This window comes from Mus caroli, unplaced genomic scaffold, assembly GCF_978045245.1.
Source record: "Mus caroli unplaced genomic scaffold, Mus_caroli_1 scaffold_8, whole genome shotgun sequence".
In the NCBI taxonomy this organism is placed as follows: Eukaryota; Metazoa; Chordata; class Mammalia; order Rodentia; family Muridae; genus Mus; species Mus caroli.
Genome location: NW_028227263.1, coordinates 100,438,404 through 100,453,968, shown reverse-complemented (window position 1 = coordinate 100,453,968; position 15,565 = coordinate 100,438,404). Strand labels below are relative to the sequence as shown.

General features: G+C 43.1%; 1 protein-coding gene across 3 annotated transcripts in view; it reads right to left on the bottom strand.

Moving 5' to 3' along the window:
• Hps5 (HPS5 biogenesis of lysosomal organelles complex 2 subunit 2) overlaps positions 1-15,541 on the bottom strand; it is a 36,005-nt gene extending 20,464 nt beyond the window's left edge. For 2 of the 3 annotated variants that reach the window (XM_021166115.3, XM_085841720.1), the window contains exons 1-8: positions 14,954-15,354; positions 10,316-10,447; positions 8,434-8,544; positions 8,272-8,336; positions 7,499-7,691; positions 6,014-6,147; positions 2,990-3,202; positions 2,633-2,704 (exon numbers count right to left, since the gene is read on the bottom strand). In XM_021166115.3, coding sequence (XP_021021774.1) covers positions 2,633-2,704; positions 2,990-3,202; positions 6,014-6,147; positions 7,499-7,691; positions 8,272-8,336; positions 8,434-8,544; positions 10,316-10,423 — 896 coding nt within the window. In that variant the 5' untranslated portion in view covers positions 10,424-10,447; positions 14,954-15,354. Of the gene's footprint in view, positions 1-2,632; positions 2,705-2,989; positions 3,203-6,013; positions 6,148-7,498; positions 7,692-8,271; positions 8,337-8,433; positions 8,545-10,315; positions 10,448-14,953; positions 15,355-15,431 lie in introns of those variants that run through there. The other variant, XM_021166117.3, reaches the window with a different exon arrangement.
• Positions 15,542-15,565: the final 24 nt, after the last annotated feature.

Genomic DNA, 15,565 nt, shown 5'->3' with positions numbered 1-15,565 from the left:
AGAAAGATACCTTTAAGATACAGACAACCACGGGGTAAAGATAAATATGATCATAAGTTTGGTATTCAACTTTCAAAATTTATTATTTTAATTACATTTTGTTTTTGCTTTTGTTTTTTGGGACAAAGTTTCTCTGTGTAGCTCTAGCTGTCTTGGAACTGAGAGATCTGCTAGCCTCTGTTTCCTGAATGCTGGAATTAAAGGCATGTGACACTACCCCAGGCTAAAAATTCTATTTTTCTTTCTTTTGTATCCACGTATACAGGAATGCATGCGCCATGAACATTTGTGGAAGTCAGAAGACAGCGTGCAAGAATCTGTTCTCTCCTTTGACCATGTGGATCCTAAGGACCAAACTCAGGTATTCAGGCTTGGCAGCAGGTACCTTTACGCACTGAGCCATTTCAGACTCCCAATTTATAAAATGCCTTAGAAATAATGACCCATGGACTAAGAGATGACTCAGCAGTTAAGAATACTGGCTGCTCTTCCAGAAGACCCAGGTTTAATTCCCAGTTCATGGAAGTTTACGGCTGTCTGTAACTCCAGTTCCAGGGCATCTGACACCCTCAACATAGACATGCATGCAGACAAAACACCAATGTACATAACATAAAAATAAATTTTAAAAATAGTAAAAGAAAAATTAAAGAAAGGATGGAAGGAAGGAAGAGATAACCCAGAGGCTGGAAAGATGGCTCAGTGGATATGAGTGTTCTGTTCTTCCCAGGAGCCATGCCTGGCAGCTGAGCACTGCTGCCACCACTAGCAATGGGAGGTCCAACACATTATCTTCTGACCTCACCAGGACCTACTACATACAGGGTGTGTGTGTGTGTGTGTGTGTGTGTGCACACCTAAATAAAATTAATATTAAAGACATAGCAGCCGGGCGTGGTGGCGCACGCCTTTAATCCCAGCGCTCGGGAGGCAGAGGCAGGCGGATTTCTGAGTTCGAGGCCAGCCTGGTCTACAGAGTGAGTTCCAGGACAGCCAGGGCTACACAGAGAAACCCTGTCTCCAAAACAAAACAAAACAAAAGACATAGTAGCCTGGATTCAGTGAAGGAGACAAGGAGACTTAAGAGCCCATGCTTATACTTCATACATTCTTCATGGTGTCATTCCTTCACTGATAATAAACTGGGACACCAAAGCTGAAAGAATCAGTTAAGAAGTCAAAGAAAAAAAATATAAATTAAAAAAAAAATCAAATAAGCTGGGCCTGACAGCACCTGCCTCTGACCACAGCACCTAAGAGAGGAGGGCAATCTTCGACAGTAACATGCATAGAGTCTGAGAAACTAAAGGAACACCATATATATATATATATATATATATATATATATATATATATATATACACATCGTGACGTGAGTATGTTTTAACCTGTGGGGAAATTAAGTTGACATCTTTACTATATTTAGAAGGTCGGTACCCCTTGAAAAAGCCCAGTCGGTGTCCACACTGCAGCATACCTATAAAAACCACTGTCACTCTCTGAGTTTTCAGTCAGCTATATTAAGTAGCAGAAGAGATACTAATAAATAATTTCTCACTATAAAGTGGAGCTCAAGCTCATATCCATCTGCCTATGCAGGACACGCAGCTGACACCAGGAGTGGCACTCTGTGCTGCTCAGTACTTGACTCTGCACTAGTGCCATGAGGTGAGCTAAACCCAAAGTGAGAATGAGCTGAGCCAGCCTGGAGCAGAGCTTTCATGCAAGTTACCTGTTGGAGGACCTAAAAGGCAGAGAGCTGAAGTTCCAGTGAGCCTACAAGAACAGGCTCCACAACTGCTTATGTCCTGCAGGCCAACACTGGCATACTAGATCACTACAGCACCCCACCACGTAGGAGTGTGTAAGAATGAGGTCCTTTACCAGTGAGCATTGATAGCCAGAAAGCTCTCTATTACAAACTCTCCTACTGGTTTGGAAAGAGATCTCTTCATTTCTCTTATGCACCGAATACTGTATTAACACAGTCACCTCCAAACATCCCAAAGATAACTTAACATAAAATCAACCTTCAAATCTGGTAATGAGGCCAGAGGTACAGCTCAGTGGTAAAAGGCACCACCAGCTCTTCCAGAGGACCTCGGTTCAATTCCCAGTGCCTACACACTGGCTCACAAATGTCTGTAGCTCCAGCTCCAGGAGATCTCATGCCCTCTGGCACCAGACATGCAGATGGTGTACAGTTAGCCTGAGCAACATAGCAAGAGTCTGTCTTGGGGTTCAGCTCAGTGGTAGGCTGCTTACCTAGCATACAACAACAACAAATTTTAACCTGACCCCTGGAGTTTAGCTTAGGGGTTGAGAAATAACTTAGCTACACACAGCCCTGTATTCAAACTCTAGTATCATTTTTTAAAATTGTAAAATAAGCCAGGTGGTGGTAGTGCACGCCATTAATCCTAGTACTCGGGGGGGTGGGGGGGGTAAAGGCAGGTGGATCTCTGAGTTTGAGTCCAGTTTGGTCTACAAAGTGAGTTCCAGGACAGTCAGGGCTACACAGAAGAGATCCTGTCTTGAAAAACAAACAAACAAACAAACAACAAAAATTGAAAACTAAATATAAATGCAAATGGCTTCCGAATAAAGAGAAAGGGGCAAAGGAGAAACTTACCTGAGATGCAAGAGTTTGGGGAATGCCAAAGACTGGGAGGATCCAACAGTGTGATCATACTGAGGCTCTGATCTAGAAGGTAAACACACCAGCTAACGAGGGAATCACAACTTAAAAGCATTCTTTTTGCAATATAAAGAAGGGCCAACTTGCCAAATTTACACATCTAAATCACATCTCCCCTTCTCAAGTCACTCTAATCACAAGGAAGACAGTTGTTTAAGGACTCTTCTGGTTTCTCTGAATCTTTTAATAAAGATTCTATCTCACTCTTAGAAGGTAGAATCAAATCTTGACCAGCCCACAATACCACCAATTTTAACGCAGTGTCTCCAGGAAGTCCCATGTAGCGGCTACCTTGCAGTGATCACAGGGAGGGGCGGCATTGACAGGAGCTTCTTGAACTGGTGCGTACTGAGCACTTCCCCGTCAAAGTTCACTTCCCACATCCGGGAGCCTGGGCGGGCGCAGTAGATCACAGGCTGCTGGCCCCCAGCACACCGCCCGGGGAAGAAACAAGCCCCATATTCTCCATCTCTTTCCTTATTTCCGATTTTCCAAAACTTTTCCCTAATTTCCAGAAACAAAGACAAAGGTGGTTTACCTACAAAAAATAGAAATGTCAAAGCACTCACATTCAACATGGACATATAACCCTACCCACAATGCCCTTTTCCTCTTTCTGCTCTGTCAGTACTACACTAGAAAACAATGGCACGGATGGGTCCAAACCGGGCTGGTTACCCTGTAACCACTCTGAAACAGGAAGCCAAGCTCTTCACATCATTACTGTTTACTATCCACACAACGAGGAAGGCCTGTTTCAGATCCGAAAGGCATTACTGCTAACACCACTCTGTTCACATAGGAACCCTACTGACTGCTTTCCAAGACACGGTAAAACACAATTCTTTAAACACTCCATGCAGGCAGTTACTTTCCAACTGTGTCCAGGGCCCCGCCCCACTTCAAACATCCAGTGAACTCCTCCTTTTCTTAAAATCCAGGTTCTTTTGAAATTCTGTGTCTTGGGACATTCTGTTCCCTTAGCAGGACAGATGTGAGAGCTGAGCTCATGGGACACAGAGGGGATAATAGCCAGCTGCGCCTTCCTAAAAATTCCTCTTACTGTTTCCATTACCTGTCTGTTTGAATTTTGGTTTTGTGTGCTTGAAACAGGGTCTCCCTCTGCAGCCCTAGCCAACATAGAACTCATTATGTAGCCAGGCTGGACATGAACTCTCAGCAGTGCTCATGCCTCAGCCTCCCATATGCTCAGATTACTTCCTTTTTACAATTGTTCTTAGTTGGCAAACAAAATAGTGGGTTTTGCTCTGGCATTTGATACATGAATGTCAGGGACTTTACTGGCAATTCCCCCATCAGCCCTTTACTGCCAACATCACCCTTTCGCCTCCCCAATCTTCTTCTCTCCTCTCCTACCAGAGCCCTTCCCCGTCTCTTGGACATCACCCTCTGATCAGGTCAACTGGTACACATACAGTTAAACAAATGCACACAAGTGCTTGTTATACACACATCTCTCTATAATTCCAGAATCTCCATGACAGACAACATACAATGTTTGTTCCTTCCCTCCCCTCGAACATTCCCCTTGTTTCAGGTCGTTTGTGTATACAGGCATGTTTGTATATGTATTTTTATTCACATGTAGATTCTACATATGGAAGAAAATGTGTCTCCAGATAAATCCTTCATGACGTGGCTGCATCATTCTTCCTTTGAGAAATGCTCAACTATCCATGTCTTAGACTGTTTTCACAGAAAGTACCACATTACACATGGCAACTGTGTCTGCGTCAATGGTAGATTGTGGGTTTTCAGGACACAGGGGTCTTTTCCCTCCTTAGTTATTGTATTTGCACTCAGTTTAGTTTTGTTTCAGACAGGGTCTCACTAAGCAGTCCAGGCCAGCTTCAAACTCTGCCCACTAGTCCACACCTCTGTCCTCAAGAGCTGGGATTATAGGCAAGCTCCCACTCACTCAGTTCATGAATTCAGTCTCTTCTTCTTGGAGAACGACCTAATATGCTCTCTTACAGGAGTCTGCTAAGACCCTCGGTGAGTCAATAAATATTCTTCCACTTATTTCCTTTGTAAAAAAACTGTTTTACTGTAAGAATATGATGTAAGAATGCTCTGAAATAGCTGGGCATGGAGACAGACACCTTTGCTCCCAGCACTTGGGAGGTAGAGGCAGGCAGATCTCTGTGAGTTCAAATCCAGCCTGGTCCACAAAGCCAGTCCAGGACAGCCAGAGCTGGTTACACTGAAAAAAAAAAAAAAACCTGTTGGGGGCTGGGGGTGGGAAGAAGGAGCTTTGAAATATACAAAGCACTATAAGAAGTTCTAAGTTTAATTATTAGGCTGCTTACTAGATTGTCAATGAGAAGTTTGACTCCTGATCCCCCTACCTCCATTATTTCCAGTGCTCGAGTTACAGTATGTGCCAACAAGCCCAGCTCAGGAGTCCCAGTTTTTAGAGAACGCTATTTATTGGGTAGAATGTAGGTTAAAACTAAACAAAAAAATTGTGTGAACTTTTTAAGTTATTATGCTATCCACGATCCCCCAAACTGAACTGCAGCTAATGGAAGGGAGCAATCTTACATGCTATTTCCATAGCAGGTTCTACATTACTGCAATTCAACTCTAGCTGTACCCCATGAAATGCACACTTATGGCCTCGTTTATTGTAGAATTCTCACTTTTTTTTTGAGCAAGCTTGAGGTTTTGCATAACAATTTTTTAAAGAAGGGATAATCTAAGAAATAGGGTGACTAGCAAACCAATCAGAGCCAGCATGAAAACAACGGCCACTGAACACTGCCGAGTACGGAGAGTGACTGAAGAACTTTGTCAGAGACGGATACTACTCATTTAAGCCGTGTCCTGATCTGCTCTGGTATTGCACAGCGCCTCTGGCACATTCCTTTGCCATTCACTGTACCTGCGCCCCCACCCTTCAGACTTTAGTGAGATTTTGTCAGCTTCGCAAAGCCTACAGTGATTCCTTACCCAATTTTTTCCATTAGTAAAATGCCATTAAGTAGACAAGAAATTTTAAAAAGAGCAACAGCCGAAATCAAGGCAGCCTTTCTGCCCGCACACATGGAAGCAGGCGCCCGGCACTCTCCTGGCTCTTAGGTGATGCTGCTGGGTAGGGTTCACTGATTGCCTGTGTTAGTCACCCACCAGACTACCTCTGTCTCCTCTTCTCTGACATCATCTTGCATGTAAACGGCGCCTTATTTACATCTACAAAATTATTCAAAGGGTTTTGGCTCAGTGACAAGCAGAACGTAGACCCAAAAAGCCTGGAATTCTACACAGCTAATGTCGTGGTCAGCTAATGAGTACCTCTCGGTGTCACACAAGAAGGATCGAGTCAGTGAAGACACAAGTAATCTTCCATCCAAATAATCCAACTGGACGACACAGGAGTCCACTGTTATTATTGTCTGAACAGGAAACATCACAAAGGCAGCAGCTGCCTAAAAGGGATGTGAGAAGGAAATATATTTACAACACACACCATCTCGTCTGCTTGACCTGTTGAAATAAGCCAAAATACACCAGGAGTGGAAGCACACACGTGTACTCTCAGTACTCGGGAAACTGAGCCAGAGGACTCCTATGAAAGCAAGGTCTGCTGTGATAAATCAAGAAAAAATTTAAAAGTTCAAAAAACTTAAAAAAAAAAAAAAAAGTCAGGCATGGTGGTGCACACCTTTAATACCAGCACTTGGGTCGCAGAGGCAGGCTGATCCTCTCTTTGAAGCCAGCCAGGTTTACACAGAAAGTTCCAGGAAAGTCAGGGTTATGTAAAAAGATCCTGTCAATAAAGAAACAAAAAACTGGAGAGATGGCTCAGTAGTTAGAGCATTTGTTGTTCTTGTTCCAAGAACCCACCTGGTACTTCACAATTGTCCATAACTCCAATTTCAAAATGTGTAAAACAAAGAAATACATTTAATAAAATACTCATACATGTACAATTAAATAAATAAATGTAAAAACGTGAAATAAAATAAGCCAGAACTTAATTTGCATACAAGGATATAAAAGTTTCCATCACTTAACATTTGTGAGACTGGATATGGCGGCACACACCTTTAATTCCAGTACTCAGAAGACAGAGGCAGGAGGATCTCTATGAGCTCAAGGCCAGCCTGGTCTATGCAGCAAATTCCAGGATAGCCAGGACTGATAGAGAGAACCTGTCTCAAAAAAACAAAATAAGTAAATAAAAATCTGTGAAATAATTTGATACTTAACTACAAAAATTTCTCAAAGTTCTGTTTGTAATTATCTGTGAACTTAGAATGAAAAATATATATATATTAGCATATAATGTATTCAGGAGAATTTTTCACCTACTGACAATATTTCTCCTTTTGAGTAGTATCAGTTCTACTTTTCTTTTTGGTTTTTCAAGACAGGGTTTCTCTGTGTAGCCCTGGCTGTCCTAGAAGTCACTGTGTAGACCAGGCTGGCCTCCATCTCAGATATTAGCCTGCCTCTGCCTCCCCTGTGCTGGGATTAAAAGCATGCACCACCATGTCCAGCTTACTTGTACTTCGAATCAAACTTGTATCAGAAATCAAATAACTTTGGTCAGTCATTATGAATGAACCAGAATATTCTGGTATGTCCATTCGAGTAACTTGGACAACACAAGTTATGTTTCTTCTCCCAGGACTCTACACTGAAGCAGGCCAATAACAGATAAATTCTCCAAGGCTTCTAGAAAATACAGCAAATCAAAGTGTATCCTTCATTCAAAGCTCCACAAGTTAACACCTCACCTCACAAGCCACACAAGGAGCTGGAGTGTTTCCTCACCTTTGCTTGTTTCAAAGTGTTGAGTTTGATGGCAGACACTTTGCCCACATGGTCACCTACAAAGACTCTCAGAACAGCCGTGTCCCAACAGAGGGCAGTAACTTTTCGGCCTTTGTGTTCTGAGGACACGTGAATTCGCTCTGGCTTCCCACGACGCTCTTGATTTAATTCCCAAACAACTACAAGACCTTGACTGTAGACAAGTTACAAGCAACAAAAAGTTACCACAAAAAAAAAAAAAAAAAACCCACCAAAAACCAAAAAACAAAACTCAACTGCAAAATATTAGCCATATTAAATACAATATAAACTTCTGTTCTTAGGGGAAGGAGTTATAAATCAAAGTATTCACTTCCTTGTTTTGGCCATCAAACCAATAAATTAGGAGAACTTAAGTGTTGAAATGTTTTGCACATCCTCTGCTCCCATTCTCTCTCAGCAAGATTAGAGATAGTACAGGCTTACGCATGAAGATTGAGAAAAGAAGCAGGTCCTGAGAGGACCGTAAGACACATCCAGATATGTACTAGCTCTTCAGGGAGAGGTGACGACCCTTCCCTTTCTCTTTTAAGACCTTTTAGATGTTGTTGCCTCAAATCAGCATTTTCCACAAACACCAGGGTGACCAACGACCCCTCCCAGATGACTTGGGCACTGAGCAGACTTGGATCCCCAGGATGTGACTTTCAGAACTGACACCAGGCCAGTGCTGGGTGAGATGAGATGGTTGGTCATCCTGACAAGCACACATATCAGCTTTAAGGGTTTCTTACCTGGTAGCCACAGCAACATAATCATCATCATGAGAGCAGCAGGCAATCTGAGAGATTGCCCCTTCCTAGAACATCAGACAAGAATAGTTCGTTTTCATCCTCCTTTTACTCTAAATAATTGATTACATTGTGGGGAAAGTGGGTGAATGTCCTTGGTCTTACCCGGTGAGAGAGAAACAGCCTTTGCTTCCAGCCATCTTTCTGAATGAGATTGAGTCCTCCTCCTGTGCTGCCTAACGCCAACCATTTCCGAGACACAGCTATGCTGGTACACTAAGAGCATGAGGAGACAATCGTGAGATCTGCTATGCACTGGGGATGCCCCTCGGTTACAGGACACCTGGCATGCACGAGAACCTAGGCTGCATTCCCAACACTTAAAAATAACCGAGCCACTTGGAATAAGTACTGCAGGTCTGTGCTCACTTGCTTCCTTCTCTCCCCTGCCCGGGACACAATGTAACAGCACTCCTTTATAGTCCTAGAATACTGAAATATGCCAGACAAAGAACATTGCCCTTTTTTTAGCTGAACCTCCAAAACCTGAATAGGCTCAATTGTATAAATGTGTAATTTTTCTTTGTTAAAACCAGTTATTAAACAGTTCATATTTTCATAACTTGACCTGGTTATTCCAGTGCTAGTTACAGTGGAGGAAACAGAATAATTACCAGGGACAAAACAGCTACTTCAATCATTTGCTCACTTACAAGTGTTTACTAAGGGCATGAGTGTATTCCAGCCAGAGGTATTAAATTGTGTGCCAAGGGCTGAGTCACGTCCTAACAAGAAACAGGTTCAATATCCTGTAACACCTATCTACTATACCTGGGATGAGCATGAAACGCATTCCAAGAATGATTCTGTATTTTGAGGACACTGAGGTCTTGTTTCTTGGTTTTCTCACAAGCATTCAAAATTCTCACACAACTCTACTACTGATGTAGTGATTGTTGTATCTGACAGTAAGCTGTGCTGTGTCTTGCAGCTGAAAACACTTCTGATATTGACCTTCACCACTGTTGACTGCACTAGCCTAGCTAGTATTTCCCTTTTCTCAGAGGACAGAAATCTGCATTGAGACATCAGGCTTACGCCTGCAATCCCAGCACTGAGGAGGGTGAGGCAGGCATGCCACCGAGAGAATCGGGACAGCCTAGGCTGCACAGTTTCCAACAAGTCTGGGCTATAGGGTGAGACAAAGGAAAGAAGGAAGGAAGGAAGAAAGGAAGGAAGGAAGGAAGGAAGGAAGGAAGGAAGGAAGGAAGGAAGGAAGTGGGAGGGAGGGAGGGAAGGAAGTAGAAGAAGACAAAAGGAGAGAAGGAAGGAGAGGAAAAGAATGAAAAAGATAAAAAAAGAAAAGAGAGAAGGTTGGGTGATTTGAAGCAGCAGCAAAGGTTTAAAAATGAAATAAGGCTGAGTGGTGGTAGTGCACACTTTTAACCCCAGCACTTGGGAGGCACTGGCAAGTGGATCTCTCGAGGCCGAGGCCAGCCTGGTCTACAGAGCAGGTTCCAGTACAGTCAAGACTAACAGAAAAACCCTGTCTCCAAAAAACAAAGATAAATAAATAAATAAACCAAATCACTTGTGACTGAGATTGATTAAGACTTTATTCTTCACTGTGACATCCCTGTGTGTAGTCGAGAATCTGAGGTTTTGCCTTATTCCCTATACTGAGATGTATCAAAATCCTCCGCTTGAAGTAACTGCAGTAGTTCACGTTGCTCCAAAACATAATGTGGTCTGCTCACGTATACTATCAATGCCAATACAGTATGTTCCTTTCTGAGAGGAGACAGCAAGCTCACCAAGGAGGGGGAAATAAGTCATAAGTAAACAGTATCATATTCTAGAATTGACAAAGAATTCAGATGATAGCTCAAAAAATAAAGAATGAGCTATTTAAGGCACAACAGGCAGGAGCCCCAAGAGCCCACAAAACAAGGAACTAATGCAGGGGCAAGAATGGCAGAGCACATGAAACAGGGATATGAAAACAAAAGTAACGGCTACACGAGACTGTTTCAAAATGGAAGCTCACCCTCAGACGACTGGAGTCCAGCCTCAGGGCTGTGAGTAACGGATCCAAGGACTCAAACTCTGCAAGAACATGGCTGTAGGCTTCTGGTATCACTGGCACAAAAGTCATTTAGCCAGAAAGATGAAGGTTGTTCTGTAAGAGACACAGAATTTCTCTCTGAAAAACAAAAAACTACAAAAATACAATTTTAAAATTGTAACATATATTAATATTACAATTAGTTATATTAATTATGCAGCATATATTAACATTCAACAGAAAAAGAGGCAACCACCTCTGGAAGTTGGGAGTGGGAGGCAAACCTAGGTACCAACTATATGCAAAGGTTCATTCACACCAAGCCATTCACTGACTCTCAGAGTCCCTCCATAGTCCTAGCCCACTGTGCTATAGAACAATATAAGTAAGAAAAATGGACAGAGAGTAGGACTTACAAGGGAAACTGGCCAAGCTCCTCAGAGGTAAAGTAGTAATCGCACTGTGTTTCTTTGTATCATAAACCATCTGTCTATAGCTTTAAGTAAGAGGCAACCTCTGTAAAGACCTCAAATGGCCAGGCGGGCGGTAGTGGCACACTCCTTTAATCCCAGCCCTTGGGAGGCAGAGGCAGGCAGATTTCTGAGTTCAAGGCCAGCCTGGTCTACAAAGTGAGTTCCAGGAAAACCAGGGCTACACAGAGAAACCCTGTCTCAAAAAAAACAAAAAACAAAACTAAAAGACCTCAAATGATAGAGCCCCTCATCACACCCTAGTTGTCTGCCAACAGTTGTACAATGCTCAGCAGGCATAAGCCTCTGGATCCTTCTCTCTAGTCTAGCTGGAGCATATGATGCCGGAAGAGCAAATGCACCTACTGAGACGTGAGCACAGAGAGCTGGACCTCAAAGATAAGGGCTTTGGGGCTGGCCAGAAGGCCCAGACTTGCTTATTGTCAAGTCTGAGATGACCTAAATTTAATCCCTAGATCACACCTGGTGGGAGAATTAACTCACAGAAGTTCTCTGAATTACTTACACTTACACACACACACACACACACACACACACACACACACACACCCCTTCTGTGGCACTCACACTCATTATTCATATACACACCCCATATTTTAATTAATTAATTAAGAATAAAGCTTTAACAAGAAACCAGGGAGGAATGAGTAAGCTAACAATATAAAGCAGTAAGTAAGTAAGTAAGTGCCAGATGAACCATTTTATCTGTTCAACTGCTCTCAAGTACACTTTTTTGGGGAGAGAGGGAGACCAAATGTCACCAATTTCCATGAAATAAATAAATAAATAAAAAGAAGTTGGTGATCTTGCTGGTCTTTGACAGATTCATAGATGCTCAATTCATCTTTCATATGAGCAAAAACCACATGGTTGGGGCTGGTGAGATGGCTCAGTGGGTAAGAGCACCCGACTGCTCTTCTGAAGGTCCAGAGTTCAAATCCCAGCAACCACATGGTGGCTCACAACCATCCGTAATGAGACCTGATGCCCTCTTCTGGAGTGTCTGAAGACAGCTACAGTGTACTTACTTATAATAATAAATAAATCTTTAAAAAAAAAAACAAAAACCACATGGTTGCCTTCCAATCAGTCTTGGCAGTGCACATAACAAACAAGAAAGCACTTGGTGACTGGTCCAGCATTCTCCACGGACACGATGCTAGGACCTGCAAGCTTCACATTGAGGTTCCCATCATCATCATGAGCTTTTACTCCACAAATGGACTTGTCACAGTGCCATGATGGTATATGATGTCACCACTCAAAGCACATGAGTCCTGGTTTAATTCTATGAAAGCAGGAAACCTTATTATCAAATCGCTCCAGTGATCAGAATGCAAGTTTTCTGCTGTCTTTTGAAATTTACCTGGAAACAGCTTGAATGAAATGGACCCGAAAGGGGCTTGCCCTCAGTGGCTATGGCAAAGAACTCAGTGCAGTTGACCATAGCTGATGCCAAGCAGCTTCAAAACCTTCTACTCATTCATTCTAACTTTTCAATCTTTTGCTGCCTACCAAGTTAGTGAAGAAGAGGAGGAACAGCAGCAGCGGCAGCAGCAGCAGCTGGGAGATGAGACAGTGGGTAAAGAGCCGGATGTATGAACATGAGATCCTGAGTTTGCACCTCCAGCATCCACAGAAAAGCCAGGCATGGAAGGACGTCGAGGAAGACACAAAATGATATCCTTCTTGGCCTTCACATGCACATGGACATAGGTGTCCCCATACACATACATATACCACATACACACAAAAATAAAAACAATTAAAAAGTCTAAAGCAGCCGGGCAGTGGTGGCGCACGCCTTTAATCCCAGCACTTGGGAGGCAGAGGCAGGTGGATTTCTGAGTTCGAGGCCAGCCTGGTCTACAAAGTGAGTTCCAGGACAGCCAGGGCTACACAGAGAAACCCTGTCTTGGAAAAAAGAAAAAAAGAAAAAAAAAATTCTAAAGCAAACAGATACATGGAAAAATTAAAAGCATCTTTTTTTTCTATGATTTATGTTTTTGACACTATTTTAGAAGCACATTCATTCAGGCAATACATACTGAGCATCACTCATATGCTGGGCATTGTTCTAGAGATAACAACAGAGGACAAAACAAAGCCCTCATCTTCTCAGAGCACAGCTGCCCCTGGGAAAGCATTCAGAAACATGTGGAGGTTTGTCTTCCTTATTTTTTGGTGTTATAGAATAAAACCCAAGATCTTTACATACTAGGCATGTCTCCTATCTCTGACTGTGCCCCTGTCCTTCATCGTGACTTTTTAACTTATATATATATATATATATATATATATATATATATATATATATATAATACAGCTTTATTCTCTGCTAGTAACATACTCTTATTACAGCTTGACCTCTGCAAGAATTGTATTTTGAAACAAGTCTAAATAAATAAATAAATAAATAACCCCCCCCCAATTTAGCATGACAACATTCAAAATATTTAACAATTCCTTATCCAAGAAAACTATTTTTTAGTCACTTATTTTATTGAGTAGTTAGTAAAATAATAAGCTTAATCATGAGGATAAGTAAAAGAATTCTGGAAATCAATTCTAGTCAAAAAGAAAGTCACCAACACCATACACATGTACAAACACACATACAATTCTCCTAAAGGATAACAGCAAGTCAAAGAAGCACTTCCTAAAGAAATACTCCCAGGCCAGCGTTTGTTAGGAGGGAGGGGAAAGGCAGCCGGCAGAGCTGAAACAGCAGAGACAGCAAAAGTGCTGGATGTGGTTTAGAATTACCCCCTTGGACTTCAGTCCTCCGTTAAATATAAAATGCAAATTTGGGCTCAAGGTTACAAAACACTTCCAACTCTAAACCAAGGAGCCTAAACCCAAGACGGTAGGTCGCAGAGTCACGGAAGGATTTAATGAGGAGTTTGTACAGTTTCTGTAAAGTGTATGGGCAGATGCTAGGAAACAGAGGTGTTAAAGTAAGGCGTGATAAGTCAGTGAAAGTCAAGCCTTCCTACTACCCAGGAAATCTGTGCGAAGAAGAAACCTCTCTCTTGACATTCTGAATAGAGGAGACTTAAAACTGACTTCTAGCTAGTACTAGTTAAAAGCAAATGTGATCTTATCTCTTCCTTTTGAAGCTTCCTCTCCCATCTTACCCTATTATTCAGCTATCCTGAACTCTTCCCTTCCTCCTTCTGTTCATAAATGTGAATTTCTGTAGCCTTAATTATGCGGTTCATTAAATATTCTCAAACCAATAAGTTTTCTAAAAAACCAACAAGTTTTCTAAAAAACTGAGCGTAAACATTACCTCTGTGTGCTATTAGGAAGAAAAAATTTTAAAATGCTAGCTTCTTAGAAGATGGCAAATCAGTGAACATCTACCATCTTTTTAAAAGGTTGGCTTTCCCAAGGGTCACAATGCTAAAATAATAATAATAATAATAATAATAATAATAATAAAGGCAAACGTGGAGGAGGGAGAGGAGGAAGAGGAGGGCGAGGAGGAGGGCCCAAGAGATGGTTTATTGCTATGCTTGGTGATCCCAAGGGCCCAAGAACTCACAGAAAAATAGGAGAGAACCAATTACAAAAAGCTGAGGTGTCATCTGGGAAGCGGTGGAGCACACCTTTAATCCCAGCACTTGGGAGGCAGAGGCAGGCAGATTTCTGAGTTCCAGGCCAGCCTGGTCTACAGAGTGAGTCCCAGGACAGCCGGGGCTACACAGAGAAACCCTGTCTCGAGAAAAAACAAAACAAAACAAAAACCCACAAAAAAACTGCGGTGCCATGCCACCTTCTCCCCCAATAATAAATGAAAGTAGAATATATGTGAGATCGAGACATTTTTCTCGCTTCCCAAGATTATTTTTATGATAATTCAAGAGTGGTAGACAGTGATTGCTGCTCACAAAGCCAAAGCAAACCATGGTGTATCTAGTCCCACAAGGTGCGTGGAAGGAAAGGCTCGAAAGACGAAAAGTAACAAAGATTGAAGAAATTATGCAAAGGGGAATTTAATAGACTTTATTTCCATAATAGGATCTTCCTTATCCAATAATGATCAGGAAACTCTACCTCAGAACACTTAACGACTCGCTCATGCATGCATGCATGCATTCATTCATTCAACGTTCTAAGTGCCTACCGTGTTCTAGGCCCTGCAGGCGCTGCTGGAGATGAAGGATGCGCAGCTGACCAAGTCCCTGACCACAAGAAGCTCCCGTCAATCACAGCTAACTTTTATGACTTTAAACCGCAGCTGTCACTCTGGAGAAGTCCAGGAAGCAGGTTTTTCCAAGCCAGGTTCATAGAACCTCAGGCTGACTAGCGGGCCGAATTCCGCCCCCCCAGATACCAGCGATCGCTTTCCCCGAGCAGGCTCCACAGACACTCAACACCCCTTGACAGCGGAACCTGAACCTCACACACCCTATCGCCCCGCCCCCTCCTAGCGACGTCATCCAGGGGCGCCAGGGACCGGAGGAAAGCGCTGTTAACGGCACTTCCTCGTCACGTGACGAGCACGCCCCTCCCCGCGCGTGCTCCCTCCCCCTCCGGCCGCGGGTCGCGATTCCGCTCCCTGCGGCCTGCAGTCGGGGAGCCGCCTCGGGCCGACGACGCACCACGGAGCCGGACCCGATGCTCTCTAGGGAGAAAGGCGAGCCAAACCGAATCCCCGAAACTCTCCACCGCTCGAGACCGGAGGAGGAGAAGCGAAACAGGCGGGAATCGGTGGGGGAGGGCGGGAGCTTGCGGA